Genomic DNA, 23,285 nt, shown 5'->3' with positions numbered 1-23,285 from the left:
TCTGTACATTAATTTATTCATTAAACTCTCCCCTCTCCTACTCGGGATGTATAGTTCTGATTGTCTTCAACAAAAGCAAGCGAATCAAAATCCTTTTTTGTCGCTTATATCGCGAGGGAGGGGAACCACTCACCTCTATCTGTGTGACGTCAAAGCATCATTTGATTTATTTATCAAATCCGGATTAAATTTGGCGCCATATTGTTAACATGTTGTGGACTCAAGTGTGCCGTTTTCAAACGGAAATTTCACCATTTTGAAGCGCTGAATCGAAAGAATAACTTCTAAGAAGCACCCGACATTTAAAACGGTTGAAATTGGTGCGTTCCTGGCGAGGGAATCGTGCTTTGTTTGACAGTCTTAGACCACGACGCGAGACTGAAAAGAGGTCATTGAGAAGCTTACGTTATCGTAATGGAGTTTCACGAATTTCCGGTGAAAGTCTGAGTCGCGTAACACAAGGGAAACAACGTAACGCGATCGTCGTGACTCAAACTATTCCATTAGCAAAGATAGTTTTATCAATTGACGAAGCATACACTTGGAACAAATGAATCAGCCCCAGCATCACGCGTAATGCCATTATAGCAGGCATCTTGGTTTTTTTTTTTTTCCTTCGTCGTAGCCACAAATCTGTACATTAATTTATTCATTAAACCCGCCCTCTCCTACTCGGGATGTATTGTTCTGATTGTCTTCAACAACAGCAGGCCAATCAAAATCCATTCTTGTCGCTTATATCGCGAGGGAGAGGAGCCACTCACCCCTACCTGTGTGACGTCAACGCATCATTTGATTTATTTATTAAAAACGGATTAAATTTGTGGCGCCATATTGTTAACCTGTTGTGGACTCAAGAGTGCCGTTTTCAAACGGAATTTTCACCATTTTGAAGCGGTAAATCGAAAGAATAACTTCTAAGAAGCACTCGATATCTAAAACGGTGGAAATTGGAGAGTTCCTGGCGAAGGAACCGTGCTTTGTTTGACAGTCCCGAGCCACGATAGGAGACAGAAAAGAGGTAATTGAGAAGTTTACGTTATCGTAATGGAATTTCCAAAATTTCCGGTGGGATCCTCATGATCAGTACCGTAACACAAGGGAAACAACGTAACGCGATCTTCGTGACTCAAAATATTCTATTAGCAATTGTTTCAGCCCGTCGAACCAGATCAGGAAGGGTGGTCAAGAAACGTGAGAGACTGGACTTATGACCACCCTACCCTACCCAAGTAAATTACCGTTCTAAGTCACGTGCCCTTGTTCATTTCGCTCGTAAATCGAAAGTGTTGTAATGTCGCTAGATCGGACGTCAAAAGGTTGTACATCGATGTCTAATGAGCATTAAACGTTGTGTTCAAGAGGAAAGCTGTGTTGGTCGAGTTTCCTAACATTAAGGACGGTGCCTACTAATACGGAAGTATTTTTGTGCGGTTTATGACTATGCGGGAAAAGCACATCTTAGCAAGGCCTATTGGAATCCAAAAAGAAAATTGGGGGTAACCATGCATTTTTCAGAGATAATTAAGCAATAATATCTCTAAAAAGCGCCAAAATATAAAGAAATGTATGGGATTTTTTCCTAAATTGAAGTTTAATTATCTCTGAAAAATGCATGGTTACCCCCAATTTTCTTTTGAGATACCAAAAGCATTTGGTAAGGTCTGCTTTCTCTGTATAGTTTTAAACCGCGCAAAAATATTCCGGTATTAGTAGGCACCACCTATAGGAAACCCGAGTATCCCGCGATGCGCAGAACGTATGCGCACTAACAATAGTAGGCACCGTCCTTAATTGGTCCTTCGAAGTCGGATGAAGACGATATTTATGCCGTGGATTGACTGAGTTGAATCTTCGTACGGCCAACAGCAATTTACCACGTGGCGTCAAGATGGCCGCGAGTAATCATGGCAGCGAAATGCTTACAGTCGAACCAGGTCAAGCGTACCCCCCTAGACCCTATTAATGGATCGATTATTTGAAAATTGAACCCATTAGTCGTTTCAAAGAATGCATTCATTTATTCATTGTTAACGCGGATTAATGACCAAATTAAAATTTGCAGAACATAGATCCGCGCTTACAGTAAAAGCAATAGCCTGTAAAATTCAAACTACAGTACATTTGAAACAGCTCGTTCGTTCAAACTGTTCCTGCAGGTTGTTGACACATTCATATAATTCGTTATGCAAATTTGGTCATGGCAAGAGCACAAAGTCAAGCGCTTGCAAATGAGTCGGGCTAAAAAATTCCAATTTATCTTTCATGTATAGCATTACCTACCTTGTAGCATGAAAAAGTTTGGTACATATTATTATTTCACCAGACTGTCCATTATACGTCGACGAATAGCGCAACACATGTGCTGCCATTGTCGAAGGTCAACTGAAATGAACATCTGCCATTGTGAGTTCGCACACTTTTCGCTAAATTAATTTGCATATACCTCAAAAAGAGAACCGTTCATTTTTGTTTTTGAATAACTAACGGAAAAAACGCAAGTGTACAAACGTAAAATGTTCATTTAGTGATCATTAGTGAGTTTAAATTTACGCGACAGGACCCACCGTGCCTGGTTTAAAATGGCGAATTTTCTTTCTGACAGTACGCGTTGACTGCTGTAAATCACGAGAAATCTGCTTTTTGGAAAATCCACTGTTGTATAAATCAAGAATTGCCGCTCTGAATATATTGAGAGGAGTTTTTTCCGCGGGCTTTCTGGTTTTCTGGTTTCATGCATTATTTGTACCCTGGTTCGTATAATCCAATCAGAAATCTAATTTTGATTTGAATACTTGAAACGACTAACGGGTTCAATTTTCAAATAATAGATTCATTAATAGAATCTAGGGGGGTACGCTTGACCTGGTTCGACTGTAAACAAGAGGACTTATCTTCCCTCACAGTCGAACAACTTCGCGAAAGGCTTAACGAAAAGGGTTTGCCGACGACTGGAAAGAAGAAGGTCTTACTTGAGCGGTTAGTAAATGCTCAATATGTTTTGCAGTCCATTGTTGATGTTAAGCCAGAATTGCAAGAGAGCTCGAATTTCACTGAGGTTTCGAAAGAGTCTCCTCGACCGGTTAATGAGGAACAAGCCCAGGAAATAAGTTCCATTAAACGAAAGGCTAAGACATTGCAAATGGATATGGACGATTTGATTCGAGACATTGTAGAACTAATTCAAAACGCCAACAACAAGATTAAAGTACAGCTCAGAATCGAAAGATTAACCCAGTATCGAGAGAGCTATCTTCAGTTGAGAAATCAGATAATCGCTTTGATCGCAGAAGAGAATATTGAAGAAGAGCTTCGTAGTTGGAAGGGTCTTTTGGATGTCATAGATAAAGCTGTTGATTCCGCCCATGAATACCTAAGTAAGGAAAGCAAAGTAAAAGATCAAAGCTCCCAAGAAAGTGCACATACTGAAAGTCGCCAATCATCAAACCTGAAATTGCCCAGGATTGAGCTACCAAAGTTTAATGGTGATGTGTTGAAATTCCAAAGCTTCTGGGATCAGTTTGAAGCTGCAGTGCACAACAATGATGACTTGCCAAACGTTCAAAAGTTTACCTATCTACGTTCAGTGGTGACTGGTAATACCTTGCAAACTATAGAAGGGTTTGAGGTGACAGGAGCAAACTATCAACCAGCGGTTGAATGTCTCAAGCACAGATATGGAAGAAAGCGTGTGATAATCTCATCCTTAGTGAAATCTGTCATTAAGATGGATGCCAAGTCTAGTGTTAGTGCATCTTCACTCCGAGATCTCTATGATACACTAAAGAACAGAACTAGAGCTTTAGAAGCTCTCGGGGAAAACCCAGTGAGCCACGGATGTATCCTATTGCCAATGTTCGAGACAAAATTACCCCCTCAGTTACTGGAAAAGTGGGAGTTAGAGCTTGCAGACACCCCTGATGACGAAATTGATCTCGATTTGTTCTTCAAATTTCTTAATCGACAAGTTGTGTCAAAAGAGGCAGGAGAGAGAGGCCTTCACACAAACGCTTACCCAAATAATCGTAGTTCCAGTAAGGGTAGAAATGAAAGCAAGAAGTCAGCGTACACTCATACAAGTGACCGTGAACGAGTATCAACTGATTCTGCTTTGTTCAGTGAAGCACGACCACCATTAAATAATCCAAGTTGTATTTTTTGTAAAGCAGATCATGGTTCACCAAACTGTCCATTGTTTAATGAGAAGTCAGTGGATGAAAGATGGAAACTAGTCCAAGAAAGCAAGCTGTGTTACAATTGTTTAAAGCCTAGCAACTACAAGCATTTCTCCAAAATTTGTCGCCAACCCAAGTGTTCAGTTGCAAATTGTGGTCGACATCATCACAAATTATTGCATGGCCAGCCCCTAGCGACCACACCCCAGTACCCAATTACCTCTACACTTCAGCATGTACCCAGTTCTTCACCCCAGCAGGTGACCAATAGCACCCTTAGTGGATTGGCCTCAACCCAACCTACCTCGCATGTGAAGGAGACACTTCTTCAGACAGCGGTAGCAAGGTTATCTGTGAATGGTCAGGAAATGACAGTTCGTATTCTTTTAGATTCTGGAAGTGAACGCTCGTACCTACGTAAGAACATTGCAGAGTCTCTTGGCTTGCAAGGCCCCACAGAGTTATTGAGTGTCACAACATTAGGTGGGGAAACCAGTGAAACCAAGAGATTACAAAGTGTACGATTCGCTCTTTTACCGATTAAGGGAAAACCAACAGAAACTGTAGAAATGGAAACCCTTACCATACCCAAGATCTGCAACCCCCTTGGTCCTGTCAGGTTAAACCTTCAGAACAATCCTCACCTACAAGGTTTAACTCTTGCTGACTCCTACCCTCGTAATTCAGTTTAAGTAGATGTTCTCATCGGTGCAGATTACTATTACTCATTTGTAACTGGGATACACAAGAGAGGACCAACTGCTGATTCGTTGATTGCCGTAAAATCTCACCTTGGCTGGATTCTTACTGGACCCATTGATTGCTATTCAAAGTACTCAACATCTATGTTGACAGTGATAGAGAACAATGAAGTCACTGCGAGTTTAAAACAGTTCTGGGAACTAGAATCAATTGGCATTACCGAAGCTGAAAACCCAACCATGTCTCAAGAGGAAGAATATGCAGTTGCTGAGTTCAACAAAGGACTGAAATTTGATGGACAAAACTATGAAGTTCAACTGCCCTGGGGGAAGGATCACCCCAGACTGGAGAACAATTATGCACAAGCTGCGAGACGGCTCGAAAGCATCGAAAGGAGGCTGAAACGCGATCCTGTTAAAGCTGAATCTTATTGTGCTGCAATCAACCAATATGTAGAGAAAGGTTTTGCAGAAGAAGTATCTGAGCAGAGAAATGAAGATGGTATTGTCCGTTACTTACCACACCATGCAGTGTTCCGCGCAGACAAAAGGACAACAAAGTGCAGAATTGTATTTGACGCTTCTGCACGAGAAGAGGGTGGAGTTTCTCTCAATGATTGCGTCCTTCCTGGTCCTGCATTACAACCTAACCTGGCATCTGTTCTCATCCGTTTTCGTACCGACAGAATCGGCCTAATGGCAGATGTTGAGAAGATGTTTCTTCAAGTGAAGCTTGCACCGGAGGATCAAGATGTACACCCGTACCTATGGAGAGATTTGCAGATCAATGAACCACAGTCTACAGAATGCAAAGATTGACATTTGGAGTGAACTCTAGTCCATTTCTTGCAATCGCAACCGTCCATAATCACGCCAAGAAGTATGCAGAGACATTCCCTGATGCTGCAAGGGAGATCCTACAAAACATGTATGTGGACGACTGCTTAACAGGAGCCGAGACAGACTGCGCTGCCTTGAAACTCCAACAGGAGATGTCAGAAATTATGTTTACAGCAGCGTTTAACTTGACAAAGTGGGCAAGCAACTCAGAGCTTGTAATGGATAGCAAAGACCTAGCTAAGAGAGCCTCGTCGCCACCACTAATGTTTGATTCAAGTGAGCCGCTCAAGGCACTTGTTGTATCGTGGGACTTGACCTCTGACTGCTTCAGATTCCTGGCACCAAACGGCATCATCTCATGTCATGACCCAATGACGAAGAGAAGCGTACTGAGCTTAGCATCGAAAATGTTTGACCCAATGGAACTGATATCGCCCTTCACTGTAAGAGGAAAAATCCTTTTTCAAGAGCTGTGGCGGAAGGGACTACAGTGGGATGACCCATTGGACAGTGACACCAAAGAGAAGTGGTCATCGTGGAAATCAGATTTGTTGCAGTCGAAAGACGTGACCATTCCCCGTTGCTTTGGAAATGGTGTCACCCCTGACCATAGGATCGAACTACACGGTTTCGGAGATGCCTCCCCGAAGGCGTACGGAGCCGCAGTGTACATTCGAATGACCGATAAGCAAGGTCAGGTGTCATCACAGCTAATTATGTCAAGATCCAGAGTTGCACCTATCCAGACAGTGTCACTTCCAAGATTAGAGCTTCTAGCGGCAGTAGTGAATGTCAGATTGTTGAAGTATGTTGCAGAGACTTTGCCAATCAAGATGGATAGCGTTGTTAGTTGGACAGATAGCATGGTAGCACTTCATTGGATCCGAGGACGGAGTTCTTGTTGGAAGCCATTCGTAGCAAACCGAGTAGCAGAAATACAGTCAACATGGGACCCTGAATACTGGAAGTATTGTCCTAGCAAAGAGAATCCTGCAGATTTGTTGACACGCGGATTGACCTGTGGTGATATGATTTCAAGCACGCTATGGTGGAATGGACTCCCATGGCTGTTGCATCCTTGTGCGTCTCAACCTTTTCAGCCGCGAAGTGAAGATACCGTTCCTGAATCTTGCGAAGAGGAAAGAAGAGTTACCCATGGTTGTACCGCAGTTGTAGTGGAGCCATTGCTTGATATGTCACGGTATGGAACGTGGATGAAGTTGATCAGAGTAACCGCTTACGTACTGAGAGCCGTAAAGTTTTTCAAGATGAAACTGAGGTCTGAAGAGACCGAATTGTCAGCTGAGGAGATGAAACAGGCAGAGTTGAAGTGCTGTATGTGGATTCAAGAAGAGGTTTATAAAGAAGACTACGAGCAGTTGAAAGCCGGAAAAACACTACCCAACAGTAGCCGCCTCCTAAAGCTAGACCCTTATTATGACAAAGAAGATAAAGTGATTAGAGTAGGTAAAAGACTACAGTTCGCCGACCTTCCTGAAGAGAACAAGCACCAAATAATCTTGCCGCATGGACATCCAGCAGTTGCAAGGTTGATACAAGATGTACACAGACAGATGTTGCATGCGGGTCCAGAAACTGTACTATCAGTCTTACGACAGAAGATTTGGCTTACCCAAGGACGACGTGATGTCAAACGTGTTATTAGAAGATGTGTGCCTTGCCAGAGACAGCGAGTCGGTTCTTGCACACAGAAGATGGGATCACTACCCGAGGAAAAAGTGTCAACCTCCTTACCATTTGTACACATTGGCACTGACTTTGCTGGACCCTTAAATGTAAAAGAGGGCTCAAGTGTCAAGAAAGCATATGTATGTGTGTTCACATGTGCATCGTCGCGTATGGTTCACTTGGAGCTTACAAATGGCCTAACGACAGATCAATTTCTACAAGCCTTCAGTCGCATGACAAATCGCAGAGGTCTTTGCCATACAGTGTGGTCAGACAATGCAAAAACCTTCAAAGCCGCAAGTAGAGAGATTAAGAAGTTGTATGACCAGCCAAAGTCACAGAGCCAGTCGCTGTGGGACACTTTGGATCAAGATCGAATCAAGTCAGAGTTATCAGCGAAAGGGATTAATTGGAGATTCATCACTGAACGCTCACCATGGAGAGGTGGATGGTGGGAAAGATTTTGTAGAGCAGTTAAGGAACCACTGCGCCAAGTTCTTGGAAGAGCAGTTCTCTCCTTCAACGAGCTGAATACACTTCTCATCAAGATAGAAGGTGTAATCAACTCCAGACCTCTGACCGCAGTAAGTGACGACAACAGAGATCCATTACTAATCACACCTGCTCATCCTGCCATTGGCAGATCACTTAAACAGTTACCTGACGCTGAAGATTATCAATTGGAAGAGTCTAGTAAGCGAATTATGGAAAGATACCTCTATCTCCAACGATTGCTCAACCACTACTGGAGAAGGTGGAAGCAAGAGTACCTTTATCAGCTTACAGTGAGAAACAAGTGGCAGAAGGAAACAGCACCCATTCAAGTAGGAGATATTGTGCTGGTCTCTGAAGATAACGTTTCTCGTGGAAAATGGCCTCTAGGTAGAGTTGAAAAGGTACACATTGGCAAAGACGGACTTGTACGAACTGCAACAGTGAGAGTACAAAAGAGCATCCTAACTAGGCCTGTACAACGTCTGCATAGATTGGAAATAGAATCTGCCACCCTACAAACCAGTCAAGAAGAAGAAGTTCCTTTACATGGTAGGAAGAAACTGCAGTCGAATGTTGTTCCCGCTCAGAGTGTTCCTGTTCCTGAACCTAGACTCAGTGTTGTCCTCCCCGAAGGAGGACAAGGTGGGGAGGATGTTACAGTCCGTCGCACCAGATCAGGAAGGGTGGTCAAGGAACGTGAGAGACTGGACTTATGACTACCCTACCCTACCCTAGTAAATTAGCGTTCTAAGTCACGTGTCCTTTTTCATCTCGCTCGTAAATCGAAAGTGTTGTAATGTCGCTAGATCGGACGTCAAAAGGTTGTACATCGATGTCTAATGAGCATTAAACGTTGTGTTCAAGAGGAAAGCTGTGTTGGTCGAGTTTCCTAACAGCAATGATAGTTTTATCAATCGGCGACGCATACAGTTGGAATAAATGAATCAGCCCCAGCATCTTGCGTATATGCCAGTATATGCATCTTGTTAGACACGGTATGCCCCCGCGTAAAAAAGTAAGAAATGTGTTTGTAGTATGGGAAGGTTTCCCGATTTGATGAAACTAGGCGCGCACGGTGGTCTCCGATACTTTTCTAGCGAGCGCGCAAGGTGGTGTTGGAAAGTTGAAATACAATATTACATGACTGAAATAGATTTACATTATCTGGTTTACATGTATATAAATAGATTGTAATTCATGATGTTTTTACTCAGGCCTTAAGGCGGCACGAGTTAAGGTTTCGGTAGCATTATCAAATTCTTTTTTATTTTTTGGGTCGCGATGGGCCGAGAGATAAGACTACGGGCCATTAGTTATTGTTCTCGGACCCATTTTTTGTACTCGGCTGGCACGAGTTGAGTTTTCGTCGCGCTATAAAATTCTTTAAATTTTCGGTCGCGTTCTCTGAACTCGGGCTGTGAGGAGTGTATACAATATGCGAGCCAGCGAGGCATGCAAGGCATGCGAAGCATGAACAAAACATGCGAGGCATGGACAACCCCAACATAAACTGCTAACCGTTAAGCTAACCGGGGAGCTATTTAAGCTAACCTGAGTGCTATTTAGGCTAACCGGAGTGAATTTAAGGCTAACCTGAGTGCCTCACACGTCTGCCGCGCATGCTTAGCTGGCTCGCAGATTGTGCATCCCCGCCGTGAGGCGCCGAGTCTAAAGTTCACCACATGACGTGTCACATACAGGATGGCAGATGCAAGACAGAAATGACTAAAAATAAGACTTATTCCTCTAGAATTTATCAACTTTAACAGAAACGGCATTCGCTTACCTAGAGAGGCATTTTCGATTTCCAAGGCGAAGACTCGTAAACTTAATGCGATACACAGACGCGAGAAACCTAATCTGTTTATATGTCTATTTTTATAGTGTCGTTTGTGCATCTTTTAACTTTCCAAGTTTTTCAACCATTCATATTTCATCTTTTCATAACTAGCACTTTAAAAATTCGAAAGGTTTTTATCGTTTTTTATTTACTTAGCTCTTTTTAGTTCCTCAAGGTTAGTTTTGTTAACCGTAAATTTGGCAACTAAATCAGTTTATGACCCCGCGGGCCAAGATAGATAAAGATGACTCACGTTTACTATAGAAAAAAAACCATGTAGAAACGGTTTCTCTCTTCAAATAAAAGGTGAATAACAAATTCCTTCCCTTGAATTTCATTTAAAAATATAAACAGCGAAACATTGAAAAACGTTCAAGGATAACGTACGCGTGATGCGTAACGTTACCGATCATACCGGAAATTACGATCCGTCATTGACCACTCCGGGGGGGGGGGGGGGCATTGACCCGGCGTTACATACATATCAGGACCGTACAAATGGTTTCTGTCTCTAAACGAAAGGTGAAAATGTAAGGATTAAAGCCCGGGATTATAAAAGCATTCGTATGACAAATGTCGTTTTCCCCCGTATTTGATTCTGACTGCAAGAAATGCAATTCTATCTGGTGGTTACTTATTGCCCAACTATATCACTGTATCTATCTATTTGGAAGAATAAGCGATGCTGGAGGTTATCATTGCTAAAAGATTGTAGGCTTACGCACCATGCAGTCAAATATGTCCCGAGTATAAGCTGAAAATAGCTTCTTGTCTAGTGATACATTATTGCACGTTTTTTTTCATGTTTTACCCAAATATTACACAAACAATGTTGAAATACAATATTGGATGACTGTCATAGATTTCATCGTCAGATTTACAAAACAATATGTTGACCATTTCTATGAATATTTTTTAATAACTTCAACAAATTAGTTGATCGAATCGTCAAATTTACAACAGTCCTATACACAATATTTATATTCAATACAAATCGTCAAAAACAACTATTCAAAACCGGGGGCAGCTCTAGTGAGCACTATTTCTAGTTTTCTTGTTTTCTAATTTCTAAACACGTGTTGCATAAAAAAGGTCTCGTTCATGCTAGCTGTAATGGCGTGGTCCCCACGTCTATGTACAAACGAAGCTCTGAAACCTAATCAAACGAAGAACTGCCCCCTTCTTGGAGGGATGAGAATATCGACTCGTTGCATCAGGTTTCTATTTTTTCTTTGCTTTTCTGGAGCTTTCTTGTGGGTCACGCTCTGTTACTTCCGTGCCAATGAAGATCTTTGTCCTTCCTGTAGAGATACATTTGTAAGACCTTGATGCTTTACCCATAGTGACTGCCAAGAGATTAACTTTTCGGGTCCAGCATGGTGATGTGTATTTCCCCTGCTATAAGATACAATATTGCTAAAAAAAGAAATAACTAAATAATAATAATAATAATAATAATAATAATAATAATAAAAATAATATGATGACGATATAATAATATATATAATACACTAACTGTATTTTCATTTTCATCAACAGCCTTTGTTATTTTATCAGCAAGTTTAATTATCGCATGATTTCTTGAATTTTACTTATCAATCGACATTGATGATCCGAACAGATCTTCTTTTATCAACGTAGGTTCTCGTAAACAAGCTTTTTAATTATTTTCACAAAATAAAATGGATGGACAGATAATTGCCTATAAATAGAAATAGCGTTTTCATCATTTCATCGTTCGTTTTGTACACAGCCGTTACTAATCGATTTGTTTCTGCCGCCGCTAGTCGCCTTGTTTTTTTCGTCGCCGCCGCTCTTTGTTTTTCTTATTAAACGCAGTTGGCAATGCAACTTCCCGCCAAACTTACGCGAGCGGAAGCGCAGCTTCCCATACTTGAATGTGCCCTACGCATTGGTTTTCCTGTGATGCCGTGTACGGACGGTCGGACGGAGTAAAGTGACGTCATAACCTCACCAAAATTTCTGGCATTGGTGGGTTACCAAATTGCGGATCCGTGCACGCGCGTTCATCACGCGGAGCTCCGCTATTAAAATGAGCGCAAATTTTTCCGTGTATCAGCTATGGTGATAAAATTTATCGTGTTTTGGTAATGGAAATTCACGTTAATTTTATGACCAGTTGAATAAAGGAGGTATCGTTGTTGCATGATATGGTCTCAAAATGAGCACATGTTAGTCGCTTACTGACAATAACAATTGAAATGTGCGAGTTGGGGAAAAATAAACTTCTGGATCATTCAAATTGCATTTTAATAGTAAGGATAGATAGCAGTTTTTGTGGTAGAAAAATATAGCAAATTTGTTTTTTGAGTCTTCATTGACATGGCCTTTTAAAGGTAGGTTGCTTTATGTGCACGAATTCAGTAGAAATATTCCCGTTGGTGTTATCAGAGCAGTTTCTTTATGAGGAAGGGTGCTTACTGTCAATTTTGGAATGTTTTTGTTCAAACACCATCAACATCCCCGAGATCCTTTTGTTTCCTCTGAACGTATCGATAGTAAATAAACACTGCTCATCGCAAGTAACAAGGAACGATTGTTTGGGAACGTAACATTAAACAAAGGCTCTCACTCATGTAATTCTTCAACGAGCTTTTAGCCTTCTTAAATAAGCCAAGAATTATGTCGAACTTAAATGTTTCTTTTTTTAGGAGCAAGTGCTTGTTTTCAGCTGAATCAGTTTGAGGAAGCCATCACGTGGTGTGAAAAGGGATTAGCAGTATCCTTCACTACAGATGCTTGAATGGAAAAGATTTGTCATGTTCTCACTTCAGGATAGTCTTTCTTTCTTGATTTTGTGTGCGTACCTTCTTGCTCAAGTCTCACTACAAAAAATAAATTATTTAGTATTCATGATAATTCAGTCCAATTTTGTTGATGACTTTAAATTCGCCATGAATAAAATAAAGATACAAAGTGAAAGAATAATAAAAGAAAAACAGGTAAAAAAAGTTTGAAGAATTTGAAAGCTGTTACTTTTCCAACACGCGTGTTATAAATCTTGACCAATGTAAGATTGACAAGAATAACAAGAAATTGGTGGAACTAAGGAGGAAGGCAGTCAATGAATACAACAAGCTGCGAGATACAAACGGAGACGAAGATGCAGGTGAATATAATGTCTTATAAGCTATCACTGGGAAACACGGACCATTTATGGCGACACATTAAGATGTCAGGAAGTTTGTGAAATTTTCCGTCTAAAGATGTTCGTATCAAACTAGAAAGAGTTACGAAAATTCAGATTCTATGCAGTGAAGTTTCTCTAAGCTTTTTTATTCTTTCAAACGGGGAAACTTCCTAAATCAAAACTTATTTCATAAGAAAGCCACGGTATAATTTGAAATTTTTTCGCAGTGGAATTTTTGTACTAAAATGTCTTTAAAAATACATGAAACAAGAAATATGAGTGATAGGAACCGACGTTTCGGTGCATCTTGCGCCATTATCAAGGTTACATAATTAATGATAAAAAGCGGTTTGTAAAGAGGCTAAGTTGACGCGAATTGTTGATAACTTTGAATTTCATAAAATGATGTTCAATGGCCTGAATTTGCATCTATTTATTAGAATATAAAAGCAAATCTCTGTGTAAATCTGAATTGGTTGAGTGTAATCGAACTTATGACCGATTTAATTTTGATGGATTGAAATGCCTATCACGCGACCAAAGAATGAATATTAGGAGGCATGAAATGGGAACATTTTTTCCATAAGCAAATCAAAAAAACTCAAAACTTACAAGTAGGCAGTCCAAAGTGCCAAAAACATAAACCGAAATGTTTTACATAAATATTTCCCCCAAGACATTTGCTTTTATGAGTATTTCTTTCATCTAGTTTATCACTTTAAGCCTTTCACCTAGTTTATCACTTTAAATGACAGAAGCTTTTGTATTATATTATTTAAAAAGTATACTATTCGTCCCAAGTATTATCTATGAGAAATGGAAATGGGGAGAGACGCTGGGTGGGAGAATTATCATTGCATCTCACTTTTGAGTATAGTGACTTCCCTTTCTCCATGTCTCACACCAGCGAGCGAGCGACATATTGAATAAAACATGCTGACAGGAATTTTAAGCTACTTTAATAACAATATTTTTTTTGCTGCTAGCCTTCTGTCTAAAACACTGTCGACTTATATAGATCTGATTTGATACCTGCTCAAAACACCAGATAACTGCGTTCAATTTATTTTTATAGCAGCTAAATTACTTTGAATAACAAATCCATCATCGACGAAAGCAGTACGATTCTCACCAGTGTTCTTAGTCTTAAAGATTTTTTGTGGTCAACGTACAAATTGAACAATTAGTCCTATTTAGACCGCTGACCACTAGCTGGAGTTGTTTCCTTGGTTACCCTGAGTACAACTCCTCGGGCGCACTTGTAAATGGCCAGCTGGTCTGCCTCCTGCCATTGTGAAATTGTGAACCCAAAAACGCTGGATACAATTTTTTTAGAAAAACTAACAAGTGAATGCCAATTTTATAATAAGGAACAAGAACAACTCAAACTTTAACAAAGGTATCTCATTCTTTAGAAAACAGTAGATTATGGCTAAATGTTTCTAGTTCTGCAGGAAATCGAAAAGGTACGCCGTTGTTCGCGTATCATTTGGTTTTCGTAAACAAAAACGTTATCCTCCAAACTACCGAGGTTGGCCTGTGGACGATTATTTGACCTGAAGGAAAGGCTAAGGGAAAGATCCTATAAATATTCACATACACAGTCACATTTCTTGCTCCTAGGAATAGCACAAATAAGCAATCGACAGAGGCCGAGTTTAACGCAGGTTATGAAATACCCAAACGTTTTTAAAAAACAAAATTGGGCAAAAATATTATCAGAACAAGGAACGTTATTTTCAACGAGATTCTCGTGATCAGAGTGTAGTTTTATATTCCGATGACGATCTTGGTCTTCGGTTCTTCGAGGGGGAACCAAGGATAGCCACTGCTGACAGCCAAGGCAAGCCACCTGGGACAACGCTAAGAAAGCTCAGTTGGTAGAGCACTGTACCGGCATCGCAGAGGTCATGGGTTCTTATCCCGCTTAAGCCTGAATTTCTCAGGCTTTCTTTTCGCAACTGCTTATGTTGCGTACTAACTGCAAGGATCTTTCTTCAATTTGATCTTTCATTCGCAGTTCAAAATACGTTTCATATACTTACATTTATTTATCCTCTTGTGTTGTTAAGAGTGATGGAATTGAATGTTGTGTGTTGTTATACTTCTGTCGAGTTGTTTGGGATGTTAAGAAAATGACCAACGGATGTGAAGGCCACACGGGTTTACATGTTTTTAGAAAGGAGAACTCCTTAACCTGGAAAACCCCCGGTACGAAATTTGATGAAAATCTACTCTCATTTGAAGAGCACGGAATCCCATCCATCACAAGGGCAGTAAGTTAATTATGGCTTCCAGGTTATTCTGGTAGCTGGGTTGTACTTTCGGATAAAACTGACACGAGACTACTAATTGGCAACCAATGAGAAGCTGTAGCAGGGAAGTCACTTTCCACTCCCTTAGCAAAGAGATCTTTGTAGACTGAAAAATCTGACGAGGAAGATTGAACGGACATGAGTGGATCAGGCCTACAGTGAAATCATCCAAGGGCAAAAAGCTGAAGGTGTTGTGGACGCAACCGATCACCCAGCACAGGGAGTTTATTCCTAGGGCCTTCGTTTCACAAAAATTTGAGGAACCTGCTTTTAAGATCCCGTAACACCCCGTAGCAGTTATGGAAGATCTCTCTGACAAGCGCGTGATGCCCTATGGCTTAATTAGGTGCCAGGAGAACATTCAGAGATTAAGACATTGGGATTTAAAAGAGCCTCGTTTTACCTTGCACCATCTCCCTTTCGTTTAGGTGGTGCAAACGATTACCCCTTGAAGACTTAGGAATAACGCAGACCTCATGAGGTAGCTGAACTATGTAAACGTCTCTAGGTGTATTACCAGATAAGTCGTGGGGTTACATTGAAAAAGGCAAGAGACCTGAAACGACAAGTTGTCGAGATTTTTAGGGGCGCTACCGTCACACTATAGAGGTGGCAGTCATATGTGCCTGTGCTTGAAGGTATCCCTCTACTATCAGTGGATAGGGAGAGTGCTTACGCAAAAGCAACCAAGGACAAACCACATGGTTGACTCAAGCCTCCTTGTACTGGGAGGGAACAAGGAACTTTAAGAGATTATCTCCTTTTCTAAGTGAGGCGCAGACAAGCTAAGAGGGCTGTGATCTTCACAAGGTTGTAGGTATCTTCTACCCGTTTGAAAACCTGCTAAGAAAGCGTGTGTGACGTACTTTGTGCGTTAAAAGTTTGTTTGGGACGCACAGCTGTCAGGCTTTATGAAGCACAAGAGGCGAAAATGGGGTCAGAGTTTACCCATGCAGACAGATCGCTGTCACACGTAGCCTTGCTGATCGCATAGGATTGATCTCAGCCAGTCTGTTTGGATGCATAACTACATGCTATACATCGCCATGGTTCTAGTTTGCATCAGTGGTGAGGGTCAGTATAAACAATTTGTGGAAAGTTGGCTGCAGACGTTTGGTGCTGACTCTGTGCTTACATGGAGGTATGTCCTCACCCAAGATGACCCAGCTGCTCTAGTACGCAGGGGTGAAAATAATGAGTGAATAGTAGTTTCTAAACGCTGGCCAACAGAACAAGTTACCCAAATGTCTGCAACGAGACAATGTATCCAGGAACTACATGTAAGGTTACTGCAGTTGTGACTGCCAGGCTTTGTGGTGGTCTTGAATACCCTGCTAGCCAACGTTTCTTTCTGGTAACTCTTTTATCATATACGAAGTCGTTCGCATCTAGCCGACTACGCGAAATACTAGAGACATACATGCTAAAAGACCTGCCAGATAGAGACCCCCGCTTGCAGGGTAGGTCTTGAAGCGTACGTTTGAACTGACCAAATTTATTAACATTTTTGCAAGGGTGTATAGATGCCCTAACCAGAACGTCAGCGACTATTTACAAATAAAGAGTTGAGTAAGCGACACGTGTAAATAAACCGACCCCAGACCCCAATAGAGATAAGAAAGGAGCTTTTTTAAAGGGACCACTGCAGCGACTTTATCCAATAAAATTTTCGTGTGACTCAATGGCTAAAGACAGTAATCTAGCACTCCAACAAAAACAAAGAGAACGTAAAAAAACTCTTGCCTTTTGTAACAAAATATTATCCAGCAGTGCCTAACCTAAAACAAGTGCTCATAAACAGCTAGAGTCTAAATAGACAGCAACCTCTACTAAGAAAAAACATAGAAATTCACCCCGAAATGTAGTCTAAAGCAGAAATTAAGACGTTTGAAATTTTCCAGCGGTATTTTCAGTGGATAACATGTGAAAGGATAGCTTAGCGCCGAGCCTACGCATTACGTAGCAAATAAGAAATTAAAAAATGAAGTTTCCTTCAGCTGACTGGTATTATACCAAGGATAACATGCTCTGAAGGAGATACTCATGCGAGTTAAATTTTATAAAGACTGGAACATGCGCAAGGGAGTCGCACAGGCTGGTCGCTCTTTTTAACACCGGGATTCATCCCATATACCTCCCAGACAAACACCTGTACACCAAGAAATTAGTGCATTATGAACTGTGAACACGTTTTTGCCCTCCATACATTAGTTGGGTTGACTACGACAAGTGTGAGAGAAGACCACGTTGGGTCCTACGCCTTTGAAAGTTAGCAAAGCGAACCATGTCATAATGCTATGCTTGAAAACGTTTCCAAGCCACCTGATAATTCCCCCCCCCCCCCCCAGTTAATCGGAGGCAAGGAGCACACCCATTTTAAGTGGTTGCATTTTAATTATGTGGGGATGATCAAATACAGAAAACATTGGATGGAAAGTTGAAGGCAAAGCATACATTGCGCTCTATACTGGTTCCCAGTTCCGTTGGCAAGGAAAGGAAGACCAGAGAAGATGTATCTCGATCATGGATCAGCGTACATCTACTGGAGCAGCATGGTGGTTCAGGAGAGTTACGTGGGAAGAGAAGTTGAACCAGTTCATAATAAAACAAGATGGCACGAAACAGGTTACGGTCGTCGTTGACCTTGAAAATCCTTCGTTCGCGAAGTTCTATATTGCAGAAAGTTCTCATCTTTTTACAGAATCGACGACTACTTATGTGGGCTATTTCTCTCCAAAAGTACACTTGTTATAAAATGGGAACTTGCAGATGAGATAGACGTATTTTGTCGAATCAAAACAAACTACAGGTGCCTTCGTCGTCATTTAACTCGGGATTTAAGAGGTTCAACCTCTTTTTCCAAGACGCCATTTTTTTCTCGTCCCCTGAGTTACTCGTTTTTGATCACATGGTCGTTGAAACTGACATGATCATTAATAAATCTTCACACGAACTGTGTTACATTTTCTATCTTAAATTTATATTATCATACAAATTTTTAATTTATTAATTTGTTCGTCTCATGAGAATATCGACGTTTGTCTCCGAGACGATCCTCACACGTTTTATCCGTCTGAAGCAGACGGGCAGAGCGTGTTGGTCGATCCAAACTCATTTAGACGAACTTACCTGAGACAGATGTCGAACTTATTATGAACATAATCCGCCTAATAGGAGCACTCGGATTTCTTTTTTCCGAGTATGCCTGCGTCACTTTCTTGAATAATCGTCATTCTCATTCATTCACCAGGCTGGAAATATACCATCACATTTCTTTCATATACCACACGTTTGACATTCAAATCCTAGCAGTATGCAGGATGTTTGTCCCATGAACCTAGTTTAATGGCCTTAGCTCCCACGAGTCTCCTGTAGCTCAGTGGTAGAGCATCCGAACTAGTAATCGGAAGGTCTTAGGTTCGACTCCTGATAGGAGCACTCGGATTTCTTTTTTCCGAGTATGCCTGCGTCACTTTCTTGAATAATCGTCATTCTCATTCATTCACCAGGCTGGAAATATACCATCACATTTCTTTCATATAATCCGCCTAGTTTGGTTGGTCCTATGAAAAGTTCGACGTTTGAGCTAGGCCTCAGACTAGATATTCTGACGTCGAGTATTGTTGGACTTTTTATACGCTAAAGGGATTCCCGACAATTTTTATGTCAATTCATTGCAAGTTGTTTTCTTGTCCTTTTTATATTTCCTTGTGTTGAAATGTTAAGACGTCGTGACCTGCACTAATTCCTTTTAACCGCAAACTGTAATAAATTTATACCAATTAATCTAGCACTTTATTCCACCTCCAATATTTAAGTCGACCGGGGTTTTCTTTCATCATACTTATAAACTTTACTTTCTCCAGACTTTTCTGTTGAGACAGCACTGATTATGTTTTGCTTTAGATAAGAAACCAGTGCTGAATCTTTTTTAGCACCGATTGACAGATAACTTTGGTGTCCAAATTTCACCCTTATATTTTGATTGAAGCTTTGCACATTATCACGCTTTTTAGTGACGTTTTCAGCATCTCCCTTGGCTCCTGTCTGTTATGGTAATTAAAGGTGTTAGGCCACTATTTACAGTGCAAACGAAGGGTTTTCGATAAAAAGTTCTTAAACTCGAGGCCCTTTGGGTGATTTAAACTCATTTACTTAATCAATTTTTATGACAAACTGAAAACGTGGCATATAAAAGCAAACATTTGCAACAAAAACAAAAACCTCCCAAATTATAGCCTTTTCTTGTAAATCTGTTTTAGACACAAGGGAAACGTTAGTTTTATGATTACGTTTCACCTAATTAACCTTATTAAGTTTTCACTTAATCAAAAACAAAATCACGTTATTTTCAAATGCGTGACTAGTTCAAATTTGATACACGATCCTGCCAAAATTTCACGAAAAGAAGGCGTGATTGGGTAAACTATCTACAGCCTGTATGACTTCTCAAAATATGAGCGATGTTGACCTGTCGTTTTATACAACCACTAGATTAAGTAACTCTTTAAAGTATTGAATAGGTCAGTGTACTTTTCCGTAAATTGATCTTTCCAGGAAAGTAACTGAGACAGTAATGCCTTACAGGGGAGTTTCTAGACACCATAAATCTAAACTTTCCTAACTTTTATAGGAGTATTTTACGGTATAGACCACACCTTCATCTTCCAAGTTTTCATTTCCTGTACATTGAGTGTATATACACTCTGTTAAAAGGCTTTAAAACGAATTCTTAAAATAAGAATTCTGTTCTATTTATATTTCTACAGACTTCGCTACATTCTTACCCAAAGTCACGACGAACCCTGATTCAGTAGGCGATAGATCCGGAGAAAGTGGGGCCTATGGCATCCTCGGCATCGCCTATAGAAATCTGGGCAACTTCCAAAAGAACATAGAGTACCATGAAAAGGATCTAAAAATAGCAAAAGAAGTAGACGATAGATCCAGAGAAGGTAGGGCCTATGCCAACCTTGGAAACATTTATCAGAGCCTAAGCAACTTCCAAAAGGCCTTAGAGTACCATGAAAAGCATCTGAAAATAGCAAAAGAAGTAGGCGATAGATTCGGAGAAGGTAGGGCCTATGGAAACCTTGGCAACGCTTATCAGAGACTGGGCAACTTCCAAAAGGCCATAGAAAACCACAAAAAGTATCTGAATATAGCAAAAGAAGTGGGCGATAGATCTGGAGAAGGTTGGGCCTATGGCAACCTTGGCAATGCTTATCAGTGCCTGGGAAACTTCCAAAAGGCCATAGAGTACCATGAAAAGCAACTGAAAATAGCAAAAGAAGTAGGCGATAGATCCGGAGAAGGTCAGGCCTATGGCAACCTTGGCAGCGCTAATCAGAGACTGGGCAACCTCCAAAAGTCCATAGAGTACCATGAAGAGCATCTGAAAATAGCAAAAGAAGAAGGCGATAGACCCGGAGAAGGTATGGCCTATGGCAACCTTGGCAACGCTTATCAGAGCCTGGGAAACTTGCAAAAGGCCATAGAGTACTATAAGAAGGATCTGAAAATAGCAAAAGAAGTAGGCGATAGATCCGGAGAAGGTATGACCTATGGAAACCTTGGCTACGCTTATCAGATCCTGGGCAACCTCCAAACGTCCATAGAGTACCATGGAAAGCATCTGAAAATAGCAAAAGAAGTAGGCGATAGATTCGGAGAAGGTAGGGCCTATGGCAACCTTGGCAACGCTTATCAGAGACTGGGCAACTTCCAAAAGGCTATAGAGTACCATAAAAAGGATCTGAAAATAGCAAAAGAAGTAGGCGATAGATCCGGAGAAGCTGGGGCTTATGGCAACCTTGGCAACGCTTATCAGAGCCTGGGCAATTTCCAAAAGGCCATAGAGTACCATGAAAATCATCTAAAAAAAGCAAAAGAAGTAGGCGATAAATTCGGAGAGGGTGGGGCCTATAGCAACCTTGGCACCGCTTATCAGAGCCTGGGCAACTTCCAAAAGGCCATAGAGTACCATGAAAAGCAACTGAAAATAGCAAAAGAAGTAGGCGATAGATTCGGAGAAGGTGGGACCTATGGTAACCTTGGCAACGCTTATCAGAGCCTGGGCAACTTCCGAAAGTCCATAGAGTACCATGAAAAGCATCTGAAAATAGCAAAAGAAGTAGGCGAAAGATCCGGAGAAGGTAGGGCCTATGGTAGCCTTGGCAACGCTTATCAGAACCTGGGCAACCTCCAAAAGTCCATAGAGTACCATGAAAAGCAACTGAAAATAGCAAAAGAAGTAGGCGATAGACCAGGAGAAGGTCGGGCCTATGGCAGCCTTGGCAACGCTAATCAGAGACTGGGCAACTTCCAAAAGGCCATAGGGTACCATGAAAAGTATCTGAATATAGCAAAAGAAGTAGGCAATAGATCTGGAGAAGGTGAGGCCTATGGTAACCTTGGCAACGCTTATCGGAGCCTGGACAACTTCCAAAAGGCCATAGAGTACTATGAAAAGGATCTGAAAATAGCAAGAGAAGTAGGCGATAGATCTGGAGAAGGTGAGGCCTGTGGCAACCTTGGCAATGCTTACCAAGACCTGGGTAAGTTTCAGGAAGCTTTCGAATGTTATCAAGGTAGTGTAAATATGCTTGATATTGTCAGAGCTTCCATTACTCGTGAAGATGCCTTAAAAATAAGTTTTCGAGACCTTCATTGTAGTGCTTACAGTGGTCTTTGGCAAAGCCTTTTGAAGCTGGGAAGAATTGATGAGTCCTTGTGTGCTGCTGAGCAAGGTCGGGCACAGACTTTAGCTGACGCCTTAAATAGACAGTATGGTTTGACAGAGTCCCCACTAGCGTCACTTGAACCTAAAGAGACAATTTCATACGTCTCAAGCAAGTTATCTACGAAAACAGTTTTCTTGGGGCACAGCCGCAACGAAATCACTTTCTGGGTTATCAGCAGGGGAAGCAAGATTGTGTTTCGAGAAAAGGAATTGAAACAGGAAAGAGTGTATGATGATGCAGTCACTGTCTTGCTAAATACCACTTTGAAGGAGATTGGAGTTGGAGTCCGTGTAAGATGTGAGAATCGTTCATTGGATGAGCTAACTATACGTGATGTTGATGACAATGATGAGGAGGATGAGGACAAACAAGAAGTGCCTTCACAATGCACCATCAATGCTTTACAGCCATTACATGATGCAATTCTTGGCCCCATTGCAGACTTGTGTCAAGGTAACGAATTGATCATTGTGCCCGATGGTCCCCTTTGCCTGGCTCCATTGTCGGCACTTAGCACATCTATTCGCATACGCACTGTACCCTCGTTGACCAGTTTAAGACTAATCACTGATCGCCCTGAGGACTGCAAAGGTGTGCAGGCGCTGCTTGTCGGAGATCCATATCTGGGGGATGTCAGAAAACCAAAGTTTAACGAACTGCCCTATGCCAAAGACGAAGTAGAGATGATAGGAGAAATTCTAAAGATTCCACCACTTACAGGAACAGAAGCAACCAAAAACGAGGTGTTAAAACGAATACCTTCAGCCTCCTTGGTTCATATTGCAGCTCATGGGTGCAAGGAAACAGGAGAAATTGCTTTGGCGCCAAATCCTGGATGGGAGAAACATAACGAACGAAGTTCAAGATCCAAAGCAAGGAACGAGGGTCCTAAAGAAGAGGACTACATCTTGAAGATGTCGGATGTCGAAGCTGTTAAGTTGCGAGCAAAACTGGTTGTGCTTAGTTGCTGTCATAGTGGCAGAGGAGAGATCAAGTCTGAGGGTGTCGTCGGAATTGCTCGGGCATTCTTGGCCGCTGGGGCTCGTTCTGTTCTGGCTTCACTTTGGGCCATTCAAGACCAGGCAACTTTGGAGTTCATGAAGAGTTTCTACCAACATCTTGGAGATGGTAAAACTGCCAGTGTAGCTCTTCACCAGGCTATGACGTATCTACGAGAGTCAGAGCAGTTCTGTGCTGTGAGGAACTGGGCTCCTTTTATACTAATTGGTGATGACATTCACTTGAATTTGGACGCAAAGAGGGAAGCACTGAAATGATGCTTGAAAAATGTAAGTTTTTTGCTTTTTCCAATTGTTGTGGTTGTTGTTTTGTGAAA

The 23,285-nt window shown here is 41.4% G+C and overlaps 1 protein-coding gene across 7 annotated transcripts in view; it reads left to right on the top strand.

Annotated features, from left to right (window-relative positions):
• Positions 1–23,285, top strand: part of LOC146454235 (uncharacterized) — a 223,135-nt gene that overhangs the window by 194,751 nt on the left and 5,099 nt on the right. For 3 of the 7 annotated variants that reach the window (XM_085095703.1, XM_085095702.1, XM_085095701.1), the window contains exons 10-12: positions 12,413–12,480; positions 12,777–12,870; positions 19,976–23,238. In XM_085095703.1, coding sequence (XP_084951829.1) covers positions 12,413–12,480; positions 12,777–12,870; positions 19,976–23,226 — 3,413 coding nt within the window. In that variant the 3' untranslated portion in view covers positions 23,227–23,238. The remainder of the gene's footprint in view (positions 1–12,412; positions 12,481–12,776; positions 12,871–19,975; positions 23,239–23,285) is intronic. The other 4 variants (XM_085095705.1, XM_085095704.1, XM_085095708.1 and 1 more) reach the window with 3 other exon arrangements.

The sequence above is a fragment of the Pavona decussata genome, unplaced genomic scaffold, assembly GCF_977016875.1.
Source record: "Pavona decussata unplaced genomic scaffold, jaPavDecu1.1 SCAFFOLD_307, whole genome shotgun sequence".
In the NCBI taxonomy this organism is placed as follows: Eukaryota; Metazoa; Cnidaria; class Anthozoa; order Scleractinia; family Agariciidae; genus Pavona; species Pavona decussata.
The sequence above is the reverse complement of the archived record's forward strand: the minus strand, read 5'-3'. Positions and strand labels throughout refer to the sequence as shown.